The sequence below is a fragment of the Dermacentor variabilis genome, chromosome 3, assembly GCF_050947875.1.
Source record: "Dermacentor variabilis isolate Ectoservices chromosome 3, ASM5094787v1, whole genome shotgun sequence".
NCBI lineage: Eukaryota > Metazoa > Arthropoda > Arachnida > Ixodida > Ixodidae > Dermacentor > Dermacentor variabilis.
The window spans coordinates 110,129,488-110,157,039 of NC_134570.1; the positions used below are offsets into that span (position 1 = coordinate 110,129,488).

The 27,552-nt window shown below is 46.4% G+C and overlaps 1 protein-coding gene across 2 annotated transcripts in view; it reads right to left on the reverse strand.

Annotated features, from left to right (window-relative positions):
- Window positions 1-2,286: 2,286 nt before the first annotated feature.
- LOC142574088 (uncharacterized) overlaps window positions 2,287-27,552 on the reverse strand; it is a 57,085-nt gene continuing 31,819 nt past the window's right edge. The window contains exons 3-6 of one of the 2 annotated variants that reach the window (XM_075683256.1): window positions 13,018-13,080; window positions 11,125-11,184; window positions 9,458-9,514; window positions 2,287-2,444 (exon numbers count right to left, since the gene is read on the reverse strand). In XM_075683256.1, coding sequence (XP_075539371.1) covers window positions 2,352-2,444; window positions 9,458-9,514; window positions 11,125-11,184; window positions 13,018-13,080 — 273 coding nt within the window. In that variant the 3' untranslated portion in view covers window positions 2,287-2,351. The remainder of the gene's footprint in view (window positions 2,445-9,457; window positions 9,515-11,124; window positions 11,185-13,017; window positions 13,081-27,552) is intronic. The other variant, XM_075683257.1, reaches the window with a different exon arrangement.

Here is a 27,552-nt window from a genome sequence, read left to right on the forward strand (position 1 = left end):
GTATCTGTGGCGGCAAGCTTAAGGAGGCGAGAGCTCTGCTGGATTGCACTCCTATAAAATGATGTATAACGGTGTCTGCTGTCGGCACGTTTATGCTTGTATTGTTACTATTTCTGTATGGGTTCAAAGTACGGTGCTACGGATCCAGATGCTTCTCAACTTGTTGCTTGTATTATCTTACGTTGTCTAATAAAAATTCAATTCAATTTCCCAGACAGCGAGAAGTCAGCGGTAAACGCACATAATTACCAGCTGTAGGGCTTCGTTTCAGTAGATTGGTCGGTCGTTCAGTGAGTGAGAGAGTGAGTCAGTTTGTGAATCGGGAACATCAGATAAATTTTAGCGCGGCAGCTCTCAGTTTTCTGGTGAACCATGGAATTAATCCGCTTTCTGTTCATGGTACTGGCTGCGTTCGCTTGTGTATAGAGAAGATACGGTAGCAGAGCTCTTCGTTCAATAAGCAGGAAGCTGGCTCTTTGCAAGACTGGCGTTGCATACGCGCGAATATTATTGCGCGAATCCAGTTTTTTATTCTTCTGTCACCGTGCCTGCAAGTCATTCGTGCCAGATACTGATATATATTTATTATTTTAGAATGTCTCGTCATACTGATACGTGCCACTCAAAGACACTTGATGTCGACACTTGAATTTGATGGGACGTACCCATAAGCGGCCTTGCTGATTCATCGCCGCGATGTCACGTCACCCTCGCTCTTGCTGTGCTACGCCAGTGTTACCCACGCGTTCCTTGTCTGTGCAAGCTCTCGCCTACGTTCTAACTTTGCCTTGGTAATCGCTATACAGAAAGCAATGCATAAAAACACGAAGTTTGAAAAGGAAAACTTTGGCGATAGCGAGTTTCGAACTTACGATCCCACGCTCAAAGACCAACCGTCTTACCCACTGTGCTAAACCAGCGCTTCCTAGATAGAGGGCCTGTGAACTCTGCTTTATGGCATCATGCTGCTTGAACCGAAATTTCACTTGCCAAGCCCGGCGTGACGAATACAGTGACGTCACAATCACCACGGCTTAGTCGGTAGCATCCCCATTAGATCCTATGGCAGTCGGGGAAGGTAGCATGACGTCATAGATCGAAGTGCGCCGGTCTCGTGCTATCTAGGAGGCACTGGCCAAGTGTCTCAACACGCTAGCTTGCCCCTGAGGAGTTCATCATAACTCGCAGGAGCACTCAGCGGCGTTCAATTGGACATTAATGCTTTCGCATTCACAACTCATAAGTGCTTAGGTGTCGTCAGAACTTTTGTTTTGTGTAACTACCTGTAGGACCTGTCAGTATTCCTACCTATAAGTAAAAGCATGATGATGATGATGATGAAAAACGTTTATTTGCTCTATTTTACAGTGATTTTTGCGGCTTCAGATGGAGTCTTCCATCTTCTCTTCAGGGTCGGTTCCCCTAGTCAAGGGCTCCGCTGAGGGTAGCCGCCCTTGCACTACTATGCACTACTATACTTGACAGTAGTGCAAGGTAGTGCCCTTGCACTACCTTGAACTACTATACTTGACATTCGCAATCAATTCTTCCCGCCACGACACTGATGGATACTCTGCGATTTACCTTTGGTCGGACTTGCACCAACTTTACAGTCGGATTCATTTGTTTTCTTGTCCCTGCTACTTCCGACTAGTGGATGCGCACGCAGCGCTATTGAACGGGCTCGTTACGCGCGGCAGGTAGTCCGTAGTAGACTTGCTGCTTCCCAAGGCACCCAGAAGCGCTTTGACAACCAGTGGCACCGCAAAGAACCTTTGCTCCGGATGTACTGGTGCGAGTTTGGTACCCCTCCCGACATGTGGGGCTTTCAGCAAAGGTCCTCCCTCGCTGCACAGGCCCATACCGCGTCCTTCGACAAGTGACTGACGTCACGTATGAGATTGTATTCGCCAGTCCCACTACATCTTCCGTTCCGTTCTTCATTGACGTCGCCCATGTTTCGATACTCAAGCGTTAGCACCCTTCCTCTGCTGTGGGTCCTTAATGGCACCGAGCCTGCGCTTCTGCCACCGGTGGTCATGCAACGCGCTACTCGAACATGCTGATGTTGACCTTTGAATTTAGAGGGACGCAACCATAAGCATGATCTGTTGTTGACGATGTGCCTTACTTGATGTTTGCTGGGTTTCATGTTGGCCAGTGCTTGCTACACTTGTAGGTACATACTGTAAATTGTATCCCTACGCTGCTTCCACATAAGAATATTACTCCTTTTATTGAGACTGTTAAATAAATCGACAGCAGCAGCAAGACCCATTTGCACACTTTCTCAGTATCTACAGAAAGGAATTATTTCATTTAATTAATCGATCCTTCCTGCACGGAAACTTTCAGGGGCGTACGATCTCGTAGAACCAGTGGATCACTGCGTTGGCTTTTTTCTCGTTTTCCCATGGGAGGTCGAGGCGCCTCATGAAGCAGGCCTGCGAGAGAGGGTCAGTTTTATGAATATCTCTTTATAGTTAGGCGAGCTTTTCGAAATAAGATAAAACTCAAGAGCAAAAGAATAAGCGAGCAAGCAAGTTAAAGGACAAATAGAAGTGAGGGTGCCTTCATTTCACTTATTAAGAGCAGAATTAAGGTGCTCAAGGAATGTAACCACGCTGGGTGCCATGGAGCTCCAGTACGACTATATTTACGTTGTGTTTCTCGGAAATAATTTGTTTGTGCGGAGTGGGAAGAGGTAGTACGAAACTATGGCAGTGATGTTGGAGCGACACCTTGTGCTTGATACTATGCCCCTATTATCATCTACCGTTCATAGCCGGTGGATGCCATTGTCAAATCTGCTAGAACGGGGCTCTGACTCCTGAAGAACCACAAAAAGCCAGAAAAGGCGTCGCGACAATATCGCGGCCATGAAAAACATGGTCTTGCTGAAGAGTACTTGTGCAACGAACAATTTGACTATATGAAATGATCTAGCAAGAACAAGTAAAAAAAGAATTATTGATCCATTCCACTTTGTCATGGTGCATGACCAGCGAAGATGTTTAGCACACAATACAGAGGTAACAGAGAATTTGGAAGGAAGGTACGAACATATTTATTGTCCTGATCTGTAGTCATCGTGACGATACAGGTACGCGCGCACATTCGCGTATAACTTCCGTTATTAAATCTGTCCGTCACGCGAGCCAGCGAGTGGCTCACACCTCCTTAAGAGGAAGCTTTAGCTCGGGCCCAACTCCGACGCGGCCTATTCAAATACATGTAAAACGCAAAAACGTTTTTATGAGATAACCCCTGGACCGATTTTGATGAAATTTGCCGCATTTGAAAGAGAAAGTTAAATTCTAGTGACTGTTGGAAGCGGAATTTCGATTTAGGGCTTGAAGTTTCTTAAAACGATTTTCAAATATTTGACCGTTAGAAAAAAATAGAATCACGAAGTTTATAAATTCATAGCTTTGCATCAAGAGCTGATATCGCGGTTCTGTAAACGACATTCATTAGATCATTCAAAGCGGACAAATTCAATATGTCATTTTACATCTTACGTGAATTTGTTACGTTGGTTACAACGGTTTTGCAAAAGTTGTATTTCCCTATGATTAAATTTTTTTTATATTCATGTGTAACATATCAATTTTGTCCGCTTTAGATGTACTATTAGATGCAATTCACAGAATTGTATTATCATTTTTAGTGGTTAAGTTACAGAGTTGTAAACTTGATAGTTTCGTTTTTTGAAAATTTCCGATTTTTGCCAATTTTTAATAAAAAATTGACAATCTAACTCAAAAATTCGAAACCAACAGTCACTAGATTTTAAGTTTGTCTTTTAAATGCAACAAACCTCGTCAAATTTGGTGCAGTGGTTGCCGAGAAAAACGAATTCTCCTTTTACATGTATTTAGATAGGAGTACTCGAGCTACGGCTCATAGCCCCGTAAAACGCGGCCTCCCCATTAGGACGACAGAGGAGACGTGAAATTCTGCGCTGGTCTGACGAGCGGCAACGGAACCGGCTGTGGAAGAAGACTACGTTCGAGACATTGCTGATGCTGATAGTTTTTTGTAACAACGTAGCTAGCCGTGGAAGATTGAACTCGTCCACGTTGACCCCTTGACACCGAATGCGCTTCACGCCATTCTCTGACTCACGGAATACGTCGTCGGTTCTCGCTAGCTGCTCACGTACCATCTCGCGGGCATGCTCGTCGGCCGCCGCGTTAGCGTCCGCACGCCGTCGACGATCACACTTGGGTCGCTGCTCCCTTCGTCGCTATTCACACGCGCGCTGGTCTACTGCAGACTTGACGACGCGCGGCCTACCCACCGCACCGGCGGAACTTAACTGAGACCATTTACGTCGTTCACATATAGAAGCGCGGCGTCAGCCACACTCTAAAGAGCCATTGGCGAAGGTAGCTTTTTACACAACGGAGCCAGCTGTGGAAGAAGACAACGACGAACGCGCGAGAAGTGGCACGAGCACGTTTGCGCGGTTGCGCCGAGGGGCGCCAATGAAGAAGACGGCGACTTTCGAGCCATTGCTGAACTACAATACCTTGACCTTAGACTACGTTTTCCTAGACGATCATGTCTGTTGGAAATATTTCCCCCCTTCTGCCAAGTCGCTGTTGAACTTCACCTCAGGTCATTCTAAAGTAGTAAAAGATGCCATTTGCATCTGCGTACTTCGTCAGGCTGGAGGAAGCTGGGTAGCTGGGTAGCTTAATAACGGGCTGCTCTGAGAAGTAGATTCAATGGGTAAAAAACTCGAGCAGGCAGGAGGCCGAAGGAAAGACGAGGAATAACGTGGTAGTTGTACCCTACGCACATCACCTGTCTCATGGCCTGAAGAACGTTGCAGTTCGTTATGGGGTGCCTGTTGCCTTTTCGGCTCCTGGAAAAATGAGTGCTATTTGTCCGGTGGTCAAAAGGCGAGAAAGTCGAGCAGAACGTAATTCTAACGTAAGGTGCAAAGTGAAACATGTTAGTAAGTTTGTAGGCCGCACTTCCAATGTGGTGTACTCTTTCCCGCTCAAATGCGGGCGAGTGTACATAGGGAAAACCGGCCGGTGCATCAGTGTAAGACTTAGAGAGCATGAATTGTCCTTAGACAACAATGCTTATGCGCATGTGTGTGCACATGCGCATAAGGCAATGTTTGTTTAAGCATACTGATGCGTCCACCAGATTAGTCGTGGAAGCAGCCCACATTGAGCGAAATGGCACGTGGTGCATTAACCAGCCTTCGATCACGCTTTTCTCAGCAGGAATGCACTTACCTAGATAACTCGATACGGTAACGGACGCCCTGTACACACGCGGCCCGGTTGTGCATTCCTCGATTGACCATGTGATCACCTGTGTCGCTTATATACCTGATGTGTGTTTCAGTAAACTTAGTTGTGAGTCAGCGCTCGTCCTGTGTCCTTTCACTCCGTCGTCGTCTTGCTCGCGCTGTTGCCATTCTGAGTGCCCTTTCGCCCACTCTGTTCCGTCGAGGCATGCTCGCGACGTGGCGTCGCAGCCAATGGCAATTTCGGTGCCGTTTCACTGCTATATATTAGAGACGCCGGCATTTCTTCGCATTGGGCCGTTTGACACTTTCGCGTCACTAGATGGCGTCGCAAGGAACCGAGTGGGTCGCGCCGCTTCTACTAAGACAGACCTTAAACGGCAGCAGGAAAAGGAGATTGTGTTTAAGTTTCTGCGTAACGGAAGCGTGCTTTAACGTATACTCAAATTACAATCCGACCCTATCATGTTTGCAGGTTGTGTGTGAGTCGTGCTTAACGTGTTTTCTGACCACTTTTGCATTGACAAATTCAATTATTTCAGCGATGCTTATGTGCCACGCGGAGGGCCTGCGTCGATCGGGATGCGTAGTTCAGGATGATTTTTCTCATACAGACAACCCCTACAGCGCCGACGCCGACACCAACGCCAGATGTTCTACGACAAGGGGCTCTTAACGCTATCGCGTTAAAACGCGTCAGACGTCTCAACACGCTCGCTTACTCGCGAGGCCTTAATAACGCGAAGGACCGTTCAGGGGCGTTCAATAGGACAATAATGCTTCGTATTTATAGATTAGTTTTACGCACTCGGGACGTGGCGTGATCTCTTCCCCATTGGCTGCGCTGTCACGTGTACAATGACGCACACACTAAGCGCACCTTTAGTCAACCCGAACGGTAGAGCCGCCGTGGAGCCGGGAAGAGTGTTCATCCCGCATCCCGGAGGTCCTGAGTCGGTTCCCGCCCTGACCGAAGTTTATCAAATTTTCTTTTTAAACAAACTGGGATACATAGAGCAAGAATGACACAGGGACAAGCAGAAACAAGGGACGAGCGCTAACTTTCAACACTTTATTTAATGTAGCTGGTGAGCATATATATACTCGCTGCGCTTGGGCGTTGTAAAGGTTTTTAGATATGGTAGATGATTTTTTGGTATTTTTAGATAGATCACTACTTGATCCGGCCACCAGTTCTCATGTAGATTGCTGTTTTGACTGTTCAAACCCTGCTTTCGAGAGTATTCTTGCCTCAATGAATGAGTATTATAGGCCACTTACGTTCACCACTGAATTTCCTGCCCAGGGCAATATCAGGTTTGTAGACTTGCGTTTGCATTTCAAAGCTGAAGACGTGTGTTGGGTATATGAGCCCAGAGCTAATAAGCCGCCCTTGAGGTACAGTTCTGCACACTCAAAACTCATAAAGAAAAGTATGGTACGTTCTTTCTTGTCATGCGCTCTCTCCAAGTCATGTGCTCGCATGCTGGATGAGGGCCTTAGTAAGGAGGTGGCTCGTCTGGAACAGCGAACTATCCGACACATATCATTATCTCGGTTCCTGAAGGCATGCATCGTCGAAGGAGGCTAACTTCACGCATGAGCGATGAGCAGAGAGCGGATGACGAAAGAGAGGGGAAAGAAGAAAGGGCCAATTAAAGGTGGCTGTAATTCCCTACTTTCGTAAGGTTTCCCACAACCTAAAAATGGTTGGGCAACGTTCTGGTGCAAACGTTGTTTTTACAGCACCTAACAAACTCTTTAGGTTGAATGTGTTGAGCTGTCCCATGAGGAAACGAAAGTTTGGTGGCGCTACCGCGCACAAGGGTCATTTTGTTACATGCACTCACAACGTGGTGTATAAGATTCCACTTTCGTGTGGAACGTGTGCCTACGTGTGCCAGTCGCGCAGATGTTTAAACGTGCGTCTGGCGGAGCATAGTAATAAAGTGGAGAGCATCGCAATAGATGGGCATCTGGCTGCTCACTTTAGAAAATGTGACGCGAAGGCACCATGCTTCCCTCTCTTAAAACAAACTGTTGTTGTCTATCGCCACAGGAATAAGATTACGAGGGAAATTGTCGAAGCAGTTGAGATAGCCAGAGCAGGTGACGATTGCGTTAGCACGCCGTCTATTCTTTTATCAAAGAAAGAGCTTGAATTCTTGGGCATAGTAGTCACACGACTGCTTTTCCTCGTTCCCTTCAGTGTGTCTGTTGCAATGGCGTCCCAGTGAGTATATATATGCTCACCAGCTGCAATAAATCAATTGTTGAAAGTTTGCGCTCGTCCCGTGTTTCTGCTTGTCCCTGTGTCATTCTTGCGCTATGTATTCCAGTTTGTATGTATCTCACTAACACGCCCAAACTTCTTCCCTGCTACAGTGCATTTCTTTTCAAAGCCATTGATTTATTTTGTTTACAGGGACATCCGGGAAAAATTGACGTCAATCCGAACATTTTTGACGTGTTTCGATTGACTATTCGATTCAGTCGTCGAATCGAATAGTCGTTATTCGCAATGACGAGTATCTTTAGAATTGTTTCGAATACTTCCCATTGCTAGCTATGCAGGCTCGAACATGAAACTGAAGCAAAAATAAAGCAAATTTCAACCCTTCCACAGTCGATATAGTGAAGGAGAATTTACACAAAGTGTGCTACGTCGTCCAAGCTTGGAGCGAGACTTTTTCGAATAAAAGCGGAATCATTCGCACTCACAGAAGCTACAAGGAAAAGCTTTTCCAACGTTTTTGTGTTACACTTCTGCAATCAGTCCTCTACGATTAGTCAAACATTTTTGGGGCCACGCTCACTTCGCGTGTCGGTCACGCGACAATGAGAAAACCGCGAAAACTCCCCATCTGATACAGCGTGTGCACACTGATTATGCAAGATTAATTCGCCCTAAAGAAACCATTTTTTTTTTCGATTCTATGCCTTCATCAACATAAGGCTTCTGCGATTGGTCGAGATGTTTTCAGCATGTATACGACATCACTCTGTCAATTCGTGTTCGATGAACACACGTTTCCGTGGCATTTAAAGCCTTCCGTTGTAGAGCTCCGTGATGTTCGGCAGCCACGGCAAGCTAAGGCCGGGAAAGCGGGCCAATCGCAGACGCCGGTACCACCCTCCTCATCAGGCAATCTATGGTCACTGGGCCAGCGCGGCGCCACGGAACCTTTTCCCACCTCTGCGCGCGCCACGCTTCTTTTCAGCCAAATAGGTAAGAAAAACATGTAAAGGCGTGCAATGCCCTTCGCTTTCAAAGCAAACAAGTGGCATCCTATAAATGAGGAGAGCGTTTGATTGCGTGGTACAAACAACGCAAGGATCGGGTCACCGACCAATCCTTGCGTCGGCTGCTACGCAAATTAGACGTCGAGATTGGAATAGTTATGCACGTTATAGGGTTACCCCCCCTCCCCCCAATTTCGTTCAGACATGACATTCAGCAATGGGCATTGTCTGGCATTATTTATCGGCCTGCAACTGTGTTCTCTTGGGAATAAACACGAATACGCTTGATTGCAACATTATTTGATATCACCGTGGTACGAATTACAGCGACAGAGAAATAGTGCTTTATTCGCCCTGCCATTACTAGACTCAACGAGAATGTCCGTTTTATTTCAGTTGGCAACGGCCTGACAAGGTTGTCTTTCAAACCTTAATTCTGCTTTAAATTACTACGACGCATGTATGCCCTGAAGAACTCAGCTTATTTATTTATAATGCTACATTCGCGCATTTGATCAAGCGTACTTCGTGGCAGGCAGTGTAATGACGGAATCTTGCTAATGTGACCAGTACTTGGATGTCATTGTTCTTTTACATTAACGGTGGAAGAAGCTGCTCATTCAAAGGAGACTATTAATATAATATTATACATTCGAATCGACCACATTCGATTTTGGCACTCTAGGAATTGTATTCCAGTCGGTCTCTAAGATTACAGTTCACATAGGCCTAAACGTTAGCTATAGAGACCTTGAAGATAGAATGGTATAATAAAGATATGAGTTAGCGCAAAGCGCGGCAAAAGGAGTCGTGAAAATTATTCATACATTGTATGGAGTAGAAGCTTGCGCGCATGCTCATTCACTATTTACGCGACTTGATAGCCAATGACACAATTGTCTGTTCTACGCTGAGGCAATGTGTGAAGGTCAGGATGCGTACCATAAACGGCGCCACCAGTGCTCGCGGCTCGTGGTCGCCGGTAGGCAGGTCAGGTGGCTGTCGATAAAAAAGAAACGCTAGCAAAATTTTTTTTACAGTGGCTAATGTACAGTCTCCGTTACGGGTGTCTAGGGCAGTGTAGCTTGGTGCTGTAAATGAAAGGAAGCGGTAATGGGATACGGACACAATATTTTAGAGTCCTCCTTTTTGTGTTTTGTTTTTGCTTTGAATAAAAGCGCACTTCTTCTAAACCCCAGCGAAAATACTCTGAAGCCCGACAAAATGCTAAAATATTTTGTTATAATATATTTTCAGTGGCCAGTTTCAGCTACGTTTCTACTATGTCGTGACGTCACGATGCAGTATGTAGGCACGCTGGTCACGACGCGGCGATATTTTGACACTCGCTCTGGCTCGCTCGGTCTGGCTCGCAGCATACGAGGCGACCGAGCGAACCGGCACGACTGTCAGAATGCCGCAATGTTTTGCTCCCGTGTCACGACATACTGCGTTATGACGTCATGACGTCCCGAAACTGTACTCCTGAGAAACTATAGTGAAACCAGCTATGAAGGCTGTGATATTAAATGATTTACGGCTCTCTGAGGCTTGTGTCATCTTTTTCTTTGTTTAGTATAGGGGTCTAGGACCTTCACTTAACGCAAGAAGCTGAACAGTCGAAAATGTCCTGTCAGTACCCCTTTGAAGAAATCAATCGTAGAGAAAGTAAATCGTTGAAGGAACGGCTACTAGAATCGTGTGACTTTCCTTGGGATAGTGAGCTTGAGCAGGATCTCTTAAACCTTAAATCTGTCCTCAGGTATGCGTTTCTTCGTGCAACAACGCAGCGCTCCATCGTCCCAGACAGAAATGACGGGGGCTGTACGTGCAACTAGTTTCGCTCGGAACAGACAAGGAAACGTAATAAACCAAACACTACCGGTAGGGATGAAATGCCGCGCGATTCTTAAAGGGACGCAAGATAGAAACACTAAATAATCTTAGGCTGATAGAATACTCTCGCTGGAAACTTTCATTATTTTCATGATAATAGGTCAATTAATTAACAATAGAATTGTGGCGTAATATTAATTTTTATTTAAGATCTGCGTTTGAATCTCGGTCACGTCAGGGATTTCAAAGCATCGTTTTTTATTCGGGCCATTGTGGCTCACTAAATGTTCTTAAAGCTGGCGGAATTGAGTGTCAGGCTTCTTTATAATTAGACGTGTTGAATATTTCACCATAAGGAATTACAGAATAAAGAAAAGCCGCCAAAATTCACGACGAGCAGGAGCGGGAACTTCCAGTTGAAGTTGTCACATGTCTTGTGCTGTTGTTTCTTTTATGGCTAACCAAGTTTCTACTGGCGGTAAGAGCGGCTTCCTTGGTATTGTAGCAGGGTTATTTACTAAAGGAGCTGAAAGAAAACCTTCTTTTTTTTTGTCGTGTATCCAAAAAAAATGTATGTCCTCACACGGCATACCTGATTTCTAGTGTGATAGCATCAGGGCATCCCACGATTAGATGATAATCCTCCGACGCAGCTTTATAGATCGATGCTGTTCCAGTCCCCCAATCCTTTCTTTCTCTTCTGCTACAGCGCTTGTGCAGTGATATTAAAAACGAGAGAGGGTTACAGATACATGATTCCGTCAACGACTTACGAGGTTCTGCTCCATGTACTGTATCATGCAGTGAAGGGATTCGTTCCGGCCTTCCTTAGTCTAAAAAAAGAAAAGGAAAGCAAAAGGCACAGGCGTCAAAACGTGGCTATTGCGAGAAATAGCAGCGTTCCAAATTACGTGACGCCGTGACTTGAAATCTTTATGTGCTCCACTGAAAAGCTAAAGCATGTAGACACGGGCACAGTTGCTGCGGGATGTCCTTGACATCTAAGTATCTACGCCGTCAGGCAATCGAGTTTGAAACAGCGAAGTGCACTGCAAGACGGTTCCCTCGAAAGGTCATCCGCCACCACGTAATTGGCGTGTATGGCGATTAGAACGACAGAAAGCTGAGCTAGTTGGTAAGGATTCATTATGCAAGAAAGAGTTGCGGTTTGCAGACAGCACACAAGAGTAGAGAAGTGGACAAGAACGTGTTGTTGTTCGTGTTGTCTCTACTCTTCTCTACTCTTGTGTCCTGTCCGCACGCCTCACCTCTTTCTTGCATAGTGTATGGCGAGCCTATTTCTTAGGCCACCCACCAGAGCTCATTAGCTCTTATCACTAATCCTAGTATGTTCTTATGTAAATGCGTGGGAACGTTGACCCTATACGGACCGAACGCAGTTCCACATGAGAGAAAGAGGGGAACAATTTGTTCCCCTTTTTTGTAGCCATTTGTGCACGTACTTGAAGTACTATTTGAGTTATAATCTACCTAGAATAGGAAATCGTGGTCAATGTTTTTCGCGCACCACTCGGAACGAGTACTACGGAACGCCCTCCAGTCTTCCCCCAGTCCACGTTTCAAGTGGTGCGCAAATAGCATTGATCATGACTTGTAACCAACTAGCCCAAACTAGTACGCTTCTAGAATAGCAAATTATTAACTTGTAATGGATTGTGTAAATACTGACCAATAAATACTACCTCCAGAAAATCAGTAACGCTACTACAGGTTATGCATTCTGTTTTCCGTGCTTAAATCAGAAGTATGAGCTAATAGAACTGTGTAGCATCATGAACCATTGCAGTGCTGAAATCGCAGATCAAAGGTGTAGGTTATAGCCTCGAGTGACGTTCTGCTGACCACAGTGCGATACGCATGGGCTGCCTAGAAGGAAATGTCCTGACTCAGCAACCTCCACCATAAGGCACTAACCCACGTCGACGCACCATGTACTTCTGCTCGCCACGAGAGTAGCCGCCACGGGCCCTTCGTGACGTCTTAGCGCCGCCCTCACGGCGAATCATCGCGAGTGGAGCGCCACCGCTGATAACTGGTTCTGAGCGAGGAGCGAGTGAGGCGTAGGGACGGCAGAACAGGGGAATGCGCACGCGCAATGGCGTGTCGAATTCTCCAAATCGCCACATGCTGAACATTTGGGCGCCCTTTTACAACGCCCTTTTAACATGAGGCGCGCTTCTTCACCATTCTACTGTCATGAGGTTGGTTAATTTTAGTACGTATAGAATGAAACCTTTACTTGAAGCAGCGACTTGTCAGTCGAGGTGGGAGAAGTATAAAAATAAACAGCACTATTTCCTTGGGCGAACGTTGCAAGTGACATATTTGGTCTGTTTCCACACTGTGTTTATTAACTTTCATCCATCCATACGTATTCACAACAGACTATTCGATTCGCTTGAAACCAATAGTAGTCAACTCAATGAAGCAACCTGTCTATACTGACGGAAATGTAAGGACAGCACGGAATGAATGAGTTGCGCTGTTAAATTCTAACTAACTAACTAACTAACTAACTAACTAACTAACTAACTAACTAACTAACTAACTAACTAACTAACTAACTAACTAACTAACTAACTAACTAACTAACTAACTAACTAACTAACTAACTAACCGAATAAAATAAACGATAGTGCACTTACAGCTTTTTTTCCAATGAATTTTCCAACGCAGTTGTAGTACTGTTCACAAAATAACTGTAGCACCTACGTTCACAAGAAAAAAACAATTATGTCCGATCGTTCACATGGCCGGCACGCTTGAGAGCGAACCATGTTCGAATTCGCAAAGCCAGTGGGAACTCGTGATTCACATGAGAGAACGTTCACCGAAAAGTATTGCGCTCATGTGAGTAATCGGTGGCGGATGTCTTAATCGTGTTTATACCTCCACACTGCAGTTATGCTAAGATGGAAATTCTGGTGTTATTTAACAGTGCCATGAAGCTTGGCGAGTATTGACAAACATTCCTTACGCTAGAACACTTCGTTGCAGCCAGTCCTGATGCTGGATATATCATTTAGTGAAGGCGGCCGGCTAATAACAATGAGCACTTACGAACGCAAAGCCTTGTGCATTCGGTTCCAGTTGCATCGTATTACTGAGTGCGTTCTGCCTCGCGTAGGACAGTTTAAATTCTTTGAACCACGCCAAAGAACTGGGATAGTATTTGGGCTTGCCTTACTTCATTTGTGTCCTTGGTTTCTAAGACATAATGAAGTTTGCTAATTGAATAAAAACGCGACAATACTTTTAAACATGCATGCACACAAGATTTCATAACCAAAACTGTGCTCGCATTCGGGAAAACTGTCTTAGGCTAGAATTATTCGTTAGGGTAATTGCTAGCCAGGCCTCATGCTAGACATTACAAAATATAAAGACGCCAAATAAATGGACACACACAAGATAAGAGAACGGGACAGGGCGCCCTGTCCCGTTCTCTTCTCTTGTGTGTGTCCGTTTTTTGGCGACTTTATATTTTATAATGAGCAGCTACCAACTAGCCTAACAAGAAGTGCTCATGCTGGACATAATGCATTAGCGAAGGCAGGCAGACAATGACAATGGCGAAGAGCCCTTACGAGCGGAAGAAATTGGCGGTGCAGGCACCCTTTGGAAATGATTGACAACATGAATGCGATTAGCAATATTTCTTACAAGGGGTATGCGATTGGTGAGATATGTTTTATATGTTATTGTCATTATCTTGTTTTTTCTACGTCCGTTTTGGTGGCACGCCATTCTCAGTATGTCGCCAGCGTGTGCTGCAATAGTGAGCATGGGCATGGCTCAAAGTACAGCAAGAAATGAGCAGAAAAGAAGGACGACCCCACGTCGGCCTACGCACGGTACGCCCTATAGCGGCGGCGCTTGCCTTCTTGAAGCTACCGAGCGGTAAGCAGCTTCTTGGGAAGAGGCATGCAGATGGCAAAAGGGCTCGCCGAAACAAGCACGCGCAGTGGCCTCATGTATGAGGCATGTACTGCAGCACCCGATCTTTCTCGTATTTTGCCGAGCGTCCTGCGCATGCGTGAGTTGTGAGAGAGGAATCTGGTGGCTTTTGTGCAGGCCTTTCCAAGCTGCGTGAACTTCTTGCTGGGGTCTCTTGGAGCTCTTGCTTATAGTGTGCGCTTGCCTAGTACCACGGAGGACGACACGCATTGCTACCGCGTAAGTGCCGTTTAAACTTCCGTCCAAAGGGGATCACAATACGAAAATAAGAACCGATACAGAGTCCGTAATTGAGAAACAGCAGTTGCTTATCGTGAGCGGTTGGCCACAGTCACTGTGACGTATGTAGCATAAGGTCTGCGGCGTCGTAGTGCGTCTGCGGTCCTTTTCAGTGCCACTGCTTTTAGCAACAGGATGAGTACGTATGTGCCCCATGGGCTCGCCCTCCCATGAACAGCAACTTAGGCATATCCTTCAAACGAATGTTCACTCGAAAAAGAACTCACACTAACAACGTGTCCTTAATCGTTGTTCTGTGGACGCTAAAGCGGCATTTACGCAAGGTTTCTAGAACTACAGCTGCGCTCCTCTTCCCTCTGCACAGGCGGCCAGGACGCGAAGAATCTATCGCAATGACTACCCTTCAAGCGGTCGCGCTCGACGCGGATGGGGCGCTGTCATTTTTATAACCCGTCGCGTTGTCTTAGCGGCTATGTTGTTGCGCTGCTAGGCATGAGGTCGCCGGATGAAATCCTGGCCGCGGCGGCCGCATGTCGATGGGGACCAAATCGAAAAGCGCCCGAGTCCCCTCCATTTGTCGCACGTTAAACGTTGCCTGGTGATCAAAATTATTCCGGAGTAGCGAGCCTACAGCATGCCTCATAATCAAATCGCGGTTTTGGAACGTAAAACCCCAGAATTCATTATCACTTTAATATTTTTAAGGTTATATATGGGGGTCTTGCTTTTCCTTGATACATCCATTCTGGGGCATTAGTTAAGAATTGGCTCATGCCAATATGGCGTTCGCCTACAGTGCCAAACTTATCTGTTCGGGCACATCCGCAGTGGCACATACCCAGCGACCCAAGTTATCTACGAGGCCAGACGGCAGTTAGCACACATACCTAGTGGCCCAAGCTTGAAGACAACTGGGACACTGGAACAAAAAATTGGAGAACGCTGACGCTTCGCTTTTATGAATGTGATAGCATTCAATGGTCCCTAACTGCTTCTCACGCTTCCCGGAAACTGAAGCTTATGTAACCACAATGGTTACTGGGAAACGCTGGCGGCGAAATGTTATGCACGAAGGCGAGCTTTCTGGTGGACAGGCGGCCTCTTTTCTGCCCCGATCCCTGAGGGAGTGCACAAACGCGCCAAGAGAATTACGTCTGTTTCAGATTCCTGATATTGTTTTACACTTTAAATATTTCAGTCTGAGAAGATTTAACTTAAAAGGAATGCGCTGTCAGCGTTTCGTTTCATGACATCTGTTTGTGGGCTGTGTGCTGAATTCTCAGGATTCCGAGGAATAACTGACTCTAAGACAATGCATGAAAGACAAAGAATGTAAGAGAAGGTATCAGCAACTTTAGTGGTAGAGTGGTGTGGTACTGTCATATAGCAAGGTGTGGCATATACATATACCTAAATATATACAGAAATTTTCGCTCACGGACAACTTTGCCGACGCCGATACCGACACAGGACTTTCTGCAACACAGGACCATTGACACCATCGCGTCAAAGGGGTAAATATGGAGAGTACGCACAATTTATGCCGCAAAGTCCGTGAGCTTTCAAAATAATCCTAGTCGCATTGAAACATTGTCAATTTGGAGCCCGGACAGATCAGCACAGACATCTGCTTCTCGTGATAGCAACGACGCCGTTAGAGCTGTGCACGTGTAGACAAGAGCTCAAGTACACGGACAGGTCTAGACAAGTCTACGCTGTAAGGGATTACTAACGTTCTTGCGTCGCCTTTGAAAAGCCTTAAGCCGACTAATCCAACCTGCCCACTGGGTTCCGCCGGCCTCAGTGCGATCGTCTGCTAAAACAGCCAACCGAATCACGATTGCCCTAATGTCTGTGCTTGTTGTATGTACATTTTGTTGTGCTCAAAACGAATGGAAACATGTTCCTGTACTCCGAAGTCTGGATAATCAGCGCTCGCCTACCACCCATGTTGTTTACGTTACGCGTAGGCCTAGCGGGTCCATCGAGTTCGCAAATGGCGAATGCACGAGCCTAGCTGAGAAACTCTGTCGAAGGAAATTAATTTTCAGTTCCGTTTGGTGCTGCAGCGATTTAAAATATGGCACTCCTGACTTCGTGTGGTGTGTGATGTGGTGAATTAACCGTGCGGAACTTCAGGTGGTCAACCGCGGCGTGTTTCGTGTAGTCTCAGGTGACTCAAGTTTAAGGGTCGAGCTCTGCACTGTTTTCAAGGGCAAAGATAACTTTCTAAAGCGAAAGACACTAGTAGCCGAACAATGGGCAGTACGTATACATCATCAGTCATGCCATCCGTTTCAGCTGACAGTACGCTCTTCCATTCGGCATGTGAATCCAGTTCAGTACAAGTCCACTGTACTCCTTTTGGGCTAGTTTGGAATAAATCCCTGGTGCAGCACTCAAGAGCACTGACGCACTGAAGCATACGTGAAAGCGCAGTCATGTTTGAGTTAGTGTGTCCTTATACTTGAGCACTGCAAAAGGAAATGATCTGCTTGCAACACGTGCACCATGTGGACTGCACAGCAAGACCTGCACAATGTAACACCTATGCATGTAGCAGCGCATACCAGGATTGTTTCGATGCCTGCTTCAGAAGCAGGATGTATTGAGTCAACGAAACGGCAATTGATTTTTATCTCACTTTTTGTTTATGGAAAGTGTAGGTGGTGTAAGTGCATTGAGGGGAAGGTGAAGAGGTGCCATAAGTGCTTTGTGCAGTCGGTATGCCTAAACTGCTCAAATCTCTTCAGCTTCTACTAAAACATTTCTCGCTGTGATATTATAAACTGTGGTCAGGACAAAGGTCTACTCAAAACCAAGTTACTAATGCATCTGCGTAGAATGTGTTTTATTAACAATATGATACTTCCACAGCAACCTTATGCCGGTGCACAACTTATGTGCTTGTAATAAATACATTCTGTAAATATGAACGGCGGGGCCTACAATAACAAACTTCGTAGTAGCACTGCAAAAAGTGCTGCCATGCGTATCAGCGACAACAAAACTGCTGCGTGTCCAAGCTACTTCCTCGGAGGCACCTCTATAGAGACTGTCACGGCGCTTCCCCTTCTGGGTGTAACATTCAGCACTTCTCTCAACTTTTCGGCATATGTCACCAGCACTGTATCAAAGCATCAGCTCATTCTTGGGTTTGTGTTCCGTGTCTCCCTTCCCTGATGATCTGAGGTTTTCCTAGCACTCTACACCTCTATGAATCCGTCACGACTTGAGTACTGCTCACCTTATACTCCCTCTACTCCCGTATTTTCGGTTGTCACAAGCTCATTCATGCCAGCCTACGAGGATTGCCTCAAACCTCTCAAGTGGCACACCCTGCAATATCGGTGCAAGATTTCACTAGTGTATTCTGCGGGATGCTTGACGGCTCTCTGACAGCCCTCATCTTTCTTCTTCAGTCCGTCTGAACAAGTGGTCAGCACAGCCTAAGCCCATCACCCCTTTATGGCCTGACACCACAACTCCATGACTATATGGCCCAGAGAGCTTTCTCTCCCCCCCCCCCCCCCCCCACTGTCCGTTTGGACTCCCCTTCCTTGCGACCAGACTGAATTGGCACTCCTGCGTGTTGCGCACCCGTCGACTGTGTGCGTGTGTGCCGTGCTCTGCCATTGAGCAAGTGTGTATGCGTGTGTGTGCGCGCGCACTTTGAGGGGAAGGGGGTATCTTCTGCACCCTGCAAATTCCTGCTCTAGATGGCTGGCTATCAGACGCTCTAGCGTACAGGCATCAGTTTCTTTAGTCTAGAGTGCCATGTTACTACTCAGATTATTATTATTATTATTATTATTATTATTATTATTATTATTATTATTATTATCAGAATCATCACTACGACCACATTGATTGTGTTGAAGCAAGCGTGACACATAATTCAAAATATTTCTGGAGCTTCGTGCGCTCTCACTCGTCTAAAAAGAGCGCCAAAGATATATGTCTCCTTGGTGAAAATGGTGATGTCTCGAACACTGCTGACGCCTATGCACAACGTTTCTTCTCGCTATATTGTGTCAAATATGCTTCAAGTGACCTTCCATCTCAGTGTAGCACGGTGTGTACACTATCCGTCAATGAAAACCTTGTTTCCAAGTGCATGAAGTGCCTCAAACCGTCCCTTTCTTGTCGTGCTGATGGCATTTCTTCCTCAAAACTTACGACGTATGGAAGCATACTTGTTCCCTGTTTTCACAAGAATCTTCAATAGTTCTCTAAAGTCTAGTACATTTCCTAGCACTCGGAAGGTAGCATGGACATTGCCTTTGCATAAATCGGGTGTTACATGCGCAGCACTACTAACTGCCGGCCTACATCTATCCTCTGCACTGCGTGAAATGTGTTTGAATCGGCATTGAACTCCCTGCTTTCTGTTAGTGCTAAGAGAATTTTAATAAATGAACATCATGTATTTGTGTGCCGACGACTTAATACTATTTGAGACTGTCAACAGTGTTCACCAATGCATCAACATCCAAAAAGACATTTTTCACTCTCAAACTGGTTCACAAACAATAGGTGCTCTTAAATACTTCGAATACTATGGCATTAAGTTAATATGGCATTAAGTTATATGCGGAAAGCACACCATGCGACATTTTCATACACCCTACTGGATGCTCCACTCCTTAGGGTCGATGAAATTATATATCTTGGTGTTCACTTCGACAAAATGCTAAGCTTCTTTTCGCATAGATAATTACACAACATGCCCTTCACGCTCTTGGAATTGAATGTCGTATATTGTGATTTCCACTCACCTGTTGTGTTTCTGAAATTATTCTGTGTGCTTTCCACTACTAGAGTATGCCACTGTAGGAGGGGGTGCAACATGAAAACCTAATTCTGTCCTCAATGAACGCGTCCAGAATAAATTGATATCTATTTTCAAGCACCACTTTTGCCATTCTGGCGACCATAGTTGAGCCTTCTCAAGTATACTTCAACTCCTATCTCAAGATCCAAGACTTAAGAAATCACACCTTTTGTTCCTGTATAAGGTGGTCCACGACATTATACGTTCCCACTATACCAGGCAGCATTACACGTTCCTTGCCTGGCCTTGTTGCAAGACTGCTGTATATGACTCCACTACAAAACCCATAATAAGAACTGTGCCTGTATTGACATACTTTAGAGTTCATTTTCTGTATTTTGTGTATCTGTAGATAATCATGTATGATTAAGTCTCTTCTACTCTTCCTCGTTTTCTTTTTTCCATACTTGTTTTTCTATAGCACTTTTTGTCTACCACATTATTGTTTTCTGTACATTTTGTCTCACATATTGCTCGTCAAATGCACCCGTAGGAATGCTCTCTAGGTGTTCCTGGGCACTATAACAAACATTTGAATGATTGATTGTTATCGTAGTATAAAATCGTGCTTTTTAAGTATGTACTAGTATATTGTTTCAGTGCAGTAGCTTTTGTGCAATTAAAATGGCATGAATTAAGAAAATGCAAGAATATGCTTTGTGCCTGATCATATGCATTGTGCTATTAATTTCTTCTTAGTTTTAATAATGGTTGGCTACTGTATCCAGTGTTGCGCAATAAAATATTATGCCATAGCAATTATTGCGCGCCTCACAGAATAAATTGAATATATCTTTCTCAGTCAAAACATCTTAGCAGGCTGAAAACAATAAACCGTTTTTTTTTTTGTGGTGACAAAGTGTATGAATTGTGAAAATAACCTGTTTATATATATATTACTTATATTATGCAAATGAGCTGCCCCCATACATTCGAATAAGCGCTTCAATAGTACGATTTGGCAAAGGGCAACGAAAGAGCCCATTAAAACCCTCTAATTCTCAAGCTTGTATTACCTGAAGGTATGTCAATTCATTAATGTCCAGAAAGACAAACTTCACATGTTGAAACCAGTTACAATAGGCCATGGCCTCTACACTGTGAAAATGTTTTCTAGAAATACATTCAATGTGAAGGCCTCCGTATGCGGTGTTGCTGCATCGAACCAACCTAGAATAATAAATGAGGTGCTCCATGGGCAAGATATGACAGAATCAAGAATAGGGAGGAGACAAGCTACAAATTATGTAAATTTTATCTATTCTAGATGTTTTTTTTGTGAGTGCTGCAGGTGTTTCAATTCTTTTTTGCTGATTTTCTCAGAACTACTTTCTCACGTTTCTTTCATGCAGCAACAAGCATAATTATATAGACACGGATACTTCATCTGTATCCGGTGACCGTATTTCACCGGCAAAAGAATGCTAAAGGTTATCGTTCAGCGCAGATGCGCCGGAACGTATCGGACGTTTCGCGAATATTATCGATGGTTCTGTCAGTTGCCTGTTTTCGACGAACCTTGTATAATCTGATTGCATACGCGAAACGAATTGTGTATCACTTTCTGGAAGGCGCGCGGGCACTATAACTTTCGACGACTGATGCATGCAAACCGATGCGCTTGACCCGCAGATGAGATTTCCGACGATTGGCGACATTGCTCGCCGCTATCCTTGCGATTGAGTCTGTATCATTCTTCAAAGTCACCACTACGTGACAATAGTTTCAACACAGATGTTTTCAATTATACTTTGCACGCCTAATTCTCACGTAGTTGGCTGTGCAATGAGCCTCCAAAAAATGAAATGGTACAACAGTTTTTGATATATGGCATCGTCATGTAGGTGTTTGCAAAGCGATCTTGTATACAGACGACGCGCGAGCGCTGATGTCGATATTTTGTGCACTTTTGTTACTTCAAAGATAAAAAGAAACTGTTGCGCAGGTGTACATCATTCTTCAAACGTGGTTTTCATATCTGAAAGAGCATACGGATCACTATCTTACTGTCGCAAGCTTAGTTTACAGCAAGCTGTTTTAGGTCGGACTTTGACGGATGAAGACAAAATAGTCCAGCAACAGTGTGTCGCAGCCGAGGAGCTAGTTTCGTTGCGCGTCGGAGCTTCTGTCCAGTGGTTGCGTGCACTCTCCCTCCGACCAACGTGAAGCGAAGCGTTCGCTCGTCGGCGCGTGACGAAGCTTGCCGACGCGTACCAGTGGTTGGGCCTTTAGAAGAGAGTCCACGCGCGCAGACAACTGGCGACCTCAAGTAGCGTCGCTCGCAAATAAGCCAGGAAATGTGACCGTTTATGTTCTTGCTTACTTGAAATCTGCTGTGTTGTACGAACTTTTATGCAGCTTTACACTTACACCAGGAACTAAGGAAGTTTCGTTTGCATTGTGATAGGACTTATATGGACACTCTAAGCGTATCCTGCCGCCGGCATTACCGTGAGGTTCCATATAACGTACAAGGGCGAGGAACTCGTCGCCACGCACCGCGCGCCGTATGCTGAATGAGCGAGTGAAATCGTGCGAGATTGAGCCTCCGATCGCTGCTCAATTTCGCTCACGAAAGAGACTAATCGCGCCGTCTTCCTTCATGCGCAAAGCTCCGCTGGGAGGGTAGGGATGGGGGTGCGCGTTCTCCTCCGGGCGGCCCGTGAGCCCGTCCGGGACGTGTTTTTACAATCCGCCTTTTGCGATCCCGAACTGCGCATGCGCAGTGCCCTAGCGGATGAGGACCGGAGGAATTCGGAAGGCGTACGGCCGGACTCGACTCTCTCCTCCAAGTGAGTGGAGCCCGGCCGTGGCAGGCGCTGCACTTGACACTGGAATAGGGCGCCAGTCGTTTCTCCGGACTCTTACAGACCGGCACATATCCGCGTCTTGCCGTCCTCACGTTTTACCCCGACGTATATCGTGACGATGCGTGCCCGTCCTGCGGGCAGACCTCCACTCTAGCGCGCATGCTCTGGTAGTGCGGGTGGAGATACTCCAAGTTCCGCAAGGAGGATTGGGACTCGCTTCTGCGTAGCTCCGCTCTAGACAAGCAAATCCTGCCTGTCCGGCATGCTCTTGACCGGGCCGGTCGGTAGGCTAGATCTGCCAGTCCCGACTTGGAACTAACCGGGAGCGCGCCGAGTTCACGTCCTCGCCAGACCTCCAATAAAGCTCTTTCACTCACTTGTCAGCCTTGCCATTCTCGCTGCCGCGCGCATGGGACCCCTTGGGAAGATTATCGCCATCGAAATTCGGCGAAATGCCAATGTCATGTCTCGCTTACGACTGCACCTCCGGTGACCATCCCAGCACAGCAGTGCGGATTTTCCGATTTCCGTCGGTAAAACGCGATCGACAACGCCGTGAAGCCTTGATTAGGGCTGTGAAGCGGCAAGGTGCGCAAGGGTGTCCATGGCAGCAGTCAGCAGCATCTAGACTGCGCGGGAAGGACTTCGTGACATGTATGTATTGGCATATGCAGTTTACCTCTCTGTTTTTGTCATTACTGACTCATAGGAATAATCTCGACGAAGATGTATCGTGTGGTGCGGCAGGCGAGACATGACCAGAGGCTCTAAGCAAGGAGAGCGGAAAGTGTCTCCGTTTATTCAACAGCCGTGTATATATAAACTAAGTGGGAGAGGGCGTCTTCCCTCACGACCGTGTGTCATGTGCGTTACAGATATATATCTGTCGTTTCAGTGCGTCGGCCGTTAGAACGCCGTCATTTCGCAACTTCACACCGTCCACACATGCAGCTTCATAAACGCTCAGCGAATGCTCGTGATGTCGGCGTTGTAACCTCTCGGATCCAAGCTCACCTGTACTGCCGGGCTGACGCGGGAAACAGCGTGCACTGTGGAAGTATCTGATCGTGCTAGTTAGCAGTCATTGCTAGTTGTCGTTTCGTCATTCCTGTCGGCACTAAGTAAAGTAATATTTACTTGCACAAGGCTTTTATGTTCATTTAGAGAATCAGGATGTAGTACGGTATGCACTAAGGCTAGTTTTCCTGTGTGGCGTCTTCTGGAGTCGAGTGGCGCGTCTTATTGTGTAACTGACACATATCAGGGGCGCCTTCGCTGTTGCCCAGGCATCTGGACTTCATACCGACGCTGTCTGTGTAAACGTACCACAAAGAAAAAAGGACGCGGTCGATCGCTGTGTTCGTACCGCGGCGTGTTCTAAGACGAAAGACAGGCTCCCCACAAACAGGACGTATCGCCGATTTTGGTCAGTATGACCATTTTTTTGCATTTTTGTTGATGTTCATACACTTTATGTTGGTAAATAACGTATACAAATTGGCATTTTGTTGGCCTCTCCATTGACTGTTTAAGTATGTACGCCTAGCACTATGGCACACCATAAAGCAAGACATGTAGTGGTAAAACTTGATATTCGCCCTAAAAACTACGCCTCATGCCCTATTCGAGTCATGCGTTCTTGTGCGTACTCATACCGCTTTATTACTTGTTCCCTTTACGCCAGACGTTCAGCGGTTTCAGGACAAGGAGGAGCTTGTAAAGCGTTGGCGAAGCTCTTCTTCCAGCCGTTCGTCACGCTGAAGAAACCTCCGGGTACAAAGCATTCACCACCGGGCTCCATGACTAGCTGACCATGACAAAAAAATTGGCTGTGGTTTAGCTCTGGTTAAACCTGATTGAATTGCGAAAGCAGGTTCTTCAGTAGAAACACACACATTTTTCCTCCTCCGCTTTTGAAGACGTTCGGCCCGTTGTTCTTCTGTTTCCTCGGCATGTCGTGGTCTCATAGTTTCATTCCGTCTCGCACGAGCAGGCTCACCTTCTAAAGCGGCTAGCTTAGCTGCTTCGGCTTCTCGTCGTTTTCGCAATCATTCTTCTCGTTGTTCCTCTGTTTCCTGGCCACGTTGCAACCTCTTTCTCTTATTCTTCCTAGCTTGCTTAGGTTTCACCTTAGAATTTAACTTTTGCGAAGCAGTAGAGCAACTAGATTCAGATATGGACTCTTCGTCGGCAACATCCACGGCGAGACTGATCTACCGAACGTTACTAGACTAGCTTCAGTTTTAAAACTCGGCGCCGTTGCGCGGAACCGCCACCTACCCGCGCCTTCGTGGCGCTGCAGTCGCGCCCAGCTTCACTTCCTCACGCGTGCGTCTATTTGTCGTACAAAAATCCCTCACGTGACCTGATCCTAGGTGCCTAGGGACAGCATCGCTTAGGGATTTTTGAGAAGGCGCGATGCTGGCGCCGAGCGACGCCGTGGCGTGTTCCTCGGCGTGATCGCTCTCTGCACCGCGCGTTGTTCAACATTGCTCATGTGATTGTGCGTGCGTTGCTTGTATGTTGGTTGTACGTTCTGTGTTACTTGGCGGAAAACCGTGAGTAGTGGCGGTGCGGAAGCGCGGCTTTGGCCTCGGTGAGCTCTGGCAGTACAGAATCTGCGTTGTGTGACCCGTGCTTTCTTGAGAACCCGGCGGTGGTGACAATTGAAATATCGAAGTGGCCTAGCGCTTTGGCAACGAAGTTCTGCGAACCGCGATGTGGCGTCGCCGTGTCCGACTTTGCTTAACGGACATCGAGGGATGTGCTGCTCGCTGCAAGTCATGTAAATGCGACTGCGTCGACCGCCCACTGTTCAGCGCTGAATGTGTGTTTGGTGTGATGTGCTTGAAATGAGTGGTGCAGCCGTGCAGCTGGGGTGGCGGAGGAGCAGAGTGGCTTAGGGGCTCCGTTTGCGCGTTCACAGACATGTGCTCCCGTCTTGGTCTCATTCGCGGCTGTCGCGGGATTGTGATGTGCTAGCTCCTTGCCTAGTATGAAGGCCTCTGCTGTGTATGAATTGAAGCAGTGTTTTGTAGAATCTGTTGTCATGTATCCAGTGGTCATAGCTGGTTGTCACACTGTAGCGGAGGCCGGCTTGCAGTAGAAGACGCAAGCGTTCCGATTTTAAACCAGTACATGTCCATATTAGGTGGTATGTATCTGCTTCCATCACAGGAACGTAGCAGTATGGACACGTAGCACACAGTGGTAAATGCGACCAGTTCCACCTTGAGATAACGGCCGGTGTAAAGTCCACCCCGGCCGGAAGCCTCCTAAGCACAACTTTCTCCGCCCTAGTAAGGTGAAGGGGGAGGGACCAGACACACGGTGGGATAAGAGCGCGTGTGTCCTGCCGGAGAAAATTTTCACGGGCTCGGAGCGAGTTAGGGGTTGAGCTGGGAGCAGAATAGGCGGAAGATCAGGATTAGGAGGGCAGTGTGCCTGCTGGTCAGCAGCAATGTTGTGAAGGTTCTCTGAATGGCCTTGAACCCAGTGTACCCTGACGCAAGTAGCTGTTTTACTATTCATAATGTGTATTGTCTCGCAGAGTTCCATCGCCTTATCAACCTTCTTGAGTTCCTGAATAGCCGCTAAACATCAGTGAAGATATCTAGTTGCTTGATGGTAGGCAGCTTAGATGTCGCATCTTGCACAGCGTTGTGGAATGCTTGAAGTTCCATTACTAGAGCACTGGCTTCCGTAGATAAATAGCACTGGTGGCCGCTGATGAAATTATGCGTAGTACTCAGGAATGATGTCCTTCCGCCGTCTGGGAGAATGGCAGCATCCGTATAGACTTTGCAGGTGTTAGCGCATGATGTACCGAGGAAATTGTGTTCGTCAGTAATACCTGTTGTATCGCTGCGTCGGAGCTTCATTGGCTTATTAGTTGTGATGCTGGTGGATTCCCAGGGAGGCATTGGATAGGGCGGATTGTCAATCCGAGAGCCGCATTGAAAATGAGCATGCAACTCGGCGACAGCCGGAATAAGTTGCTTTTTTATTTCACGTTGCAAAATTAGCTCTGTAATAGTGTTGAGCTGGCCATGTTCCTGTAAGGTTGGTATCGGAGTGATGAGGGGCAGTGCTGTGATTGTGCGCATAGCATCGCGATTAATCGTCTCCAACTGTGCCAGCTGTGCCAAAGTCAGCCGTTGAAATTGTGCCTGATATAAAATTCGTGGCTGCAAGACTGCACGCACTAACCGTCGAGCTACGTCAGTACGAGCTCCAGCTGGTTTTGCTGCAATGCGACGAATAAGGTGAAGTGTTTTTGTCGAACTCTGTCTGGTTTTACGGAGCCAGTGGGCACCACTGCTGGAGTGGTGAATATTGAGACCCAGTATGCGGACCTCAGAAGCCTCAGGAATAGTCACTGCGCCCAGTCTAAATGTAAAGGGGTGCTGCATGATTCTTGTGCGTCCTTTATTGTTGGCCACCACAACATAGCTTGATTTTTGGGTGGGAATGTCCAACCCTGCTTTCCGAGCGTAGTTGTTCAGAACATCAAGGGCTTCTTGAAGCTGTTGAGTTTGTCTAGATATATCTTCATGCACGGACCACAAAGTGACGGCATCCGCATAGATCAAGAACCTCCTGTTTGGAATCCGATGTAGTTGCCAGGCTAGAGGTATTAGAGCAACGTTGAAGAGAAGAGGAGCAAAAACCGAACCTTGTGGGACTCCTCTGCTCAATGTGAAGTATCTTTCTTGCCTTCCATCTACTCTAATCGCAAATGTGCGATGCTGAAGGAATGAGTAGATGAATCTTATCACCCGCGGTGGAAGTCCCAGGTCGATGAGGTTGGCTATAATGATTGCATGGTCATAAGCTTTCGTTATGTCTGTTGCTACTACCGTGCGCACATCGTGACTGTGTGGTGAAACCTTTAAAACATCGTCTGATAAGATACAAAGTCCGTCTTCAGTTCTCAAGTAAGAACGGAATCCAATTTGAGCAGGATGATATTCATCGTGGCGTTCAAGCCACCAGGAAACACGTGTGGCCAGCATCTTTTCAGCGAGCTTGCAGACAGTTGAGGTTAGCGAAATTGGGCGTAAAGACTGCAGGCTATTTGGAGACTTTCCTGGTTTCGGAATCACGACAACAATTGAATGCTTCCAATCAGGTGGAATGTTTCCAGTCTCCCATACTTTATTAATAGCCTGAAGAAGTGCGTTGAGAGCTGCTCCTTCCATGTTCTTGAAAATCTCATAAGGAATACCATCGGGACCAGGTGTTTTTCGTTGCTTTGAAGTTTCAATCGCCGCTATTAGTTCAGCCATGCTGAAAGGGCTGGATATTTCGGATTTGGAAGTTGTCAGACTTTTTTTTTT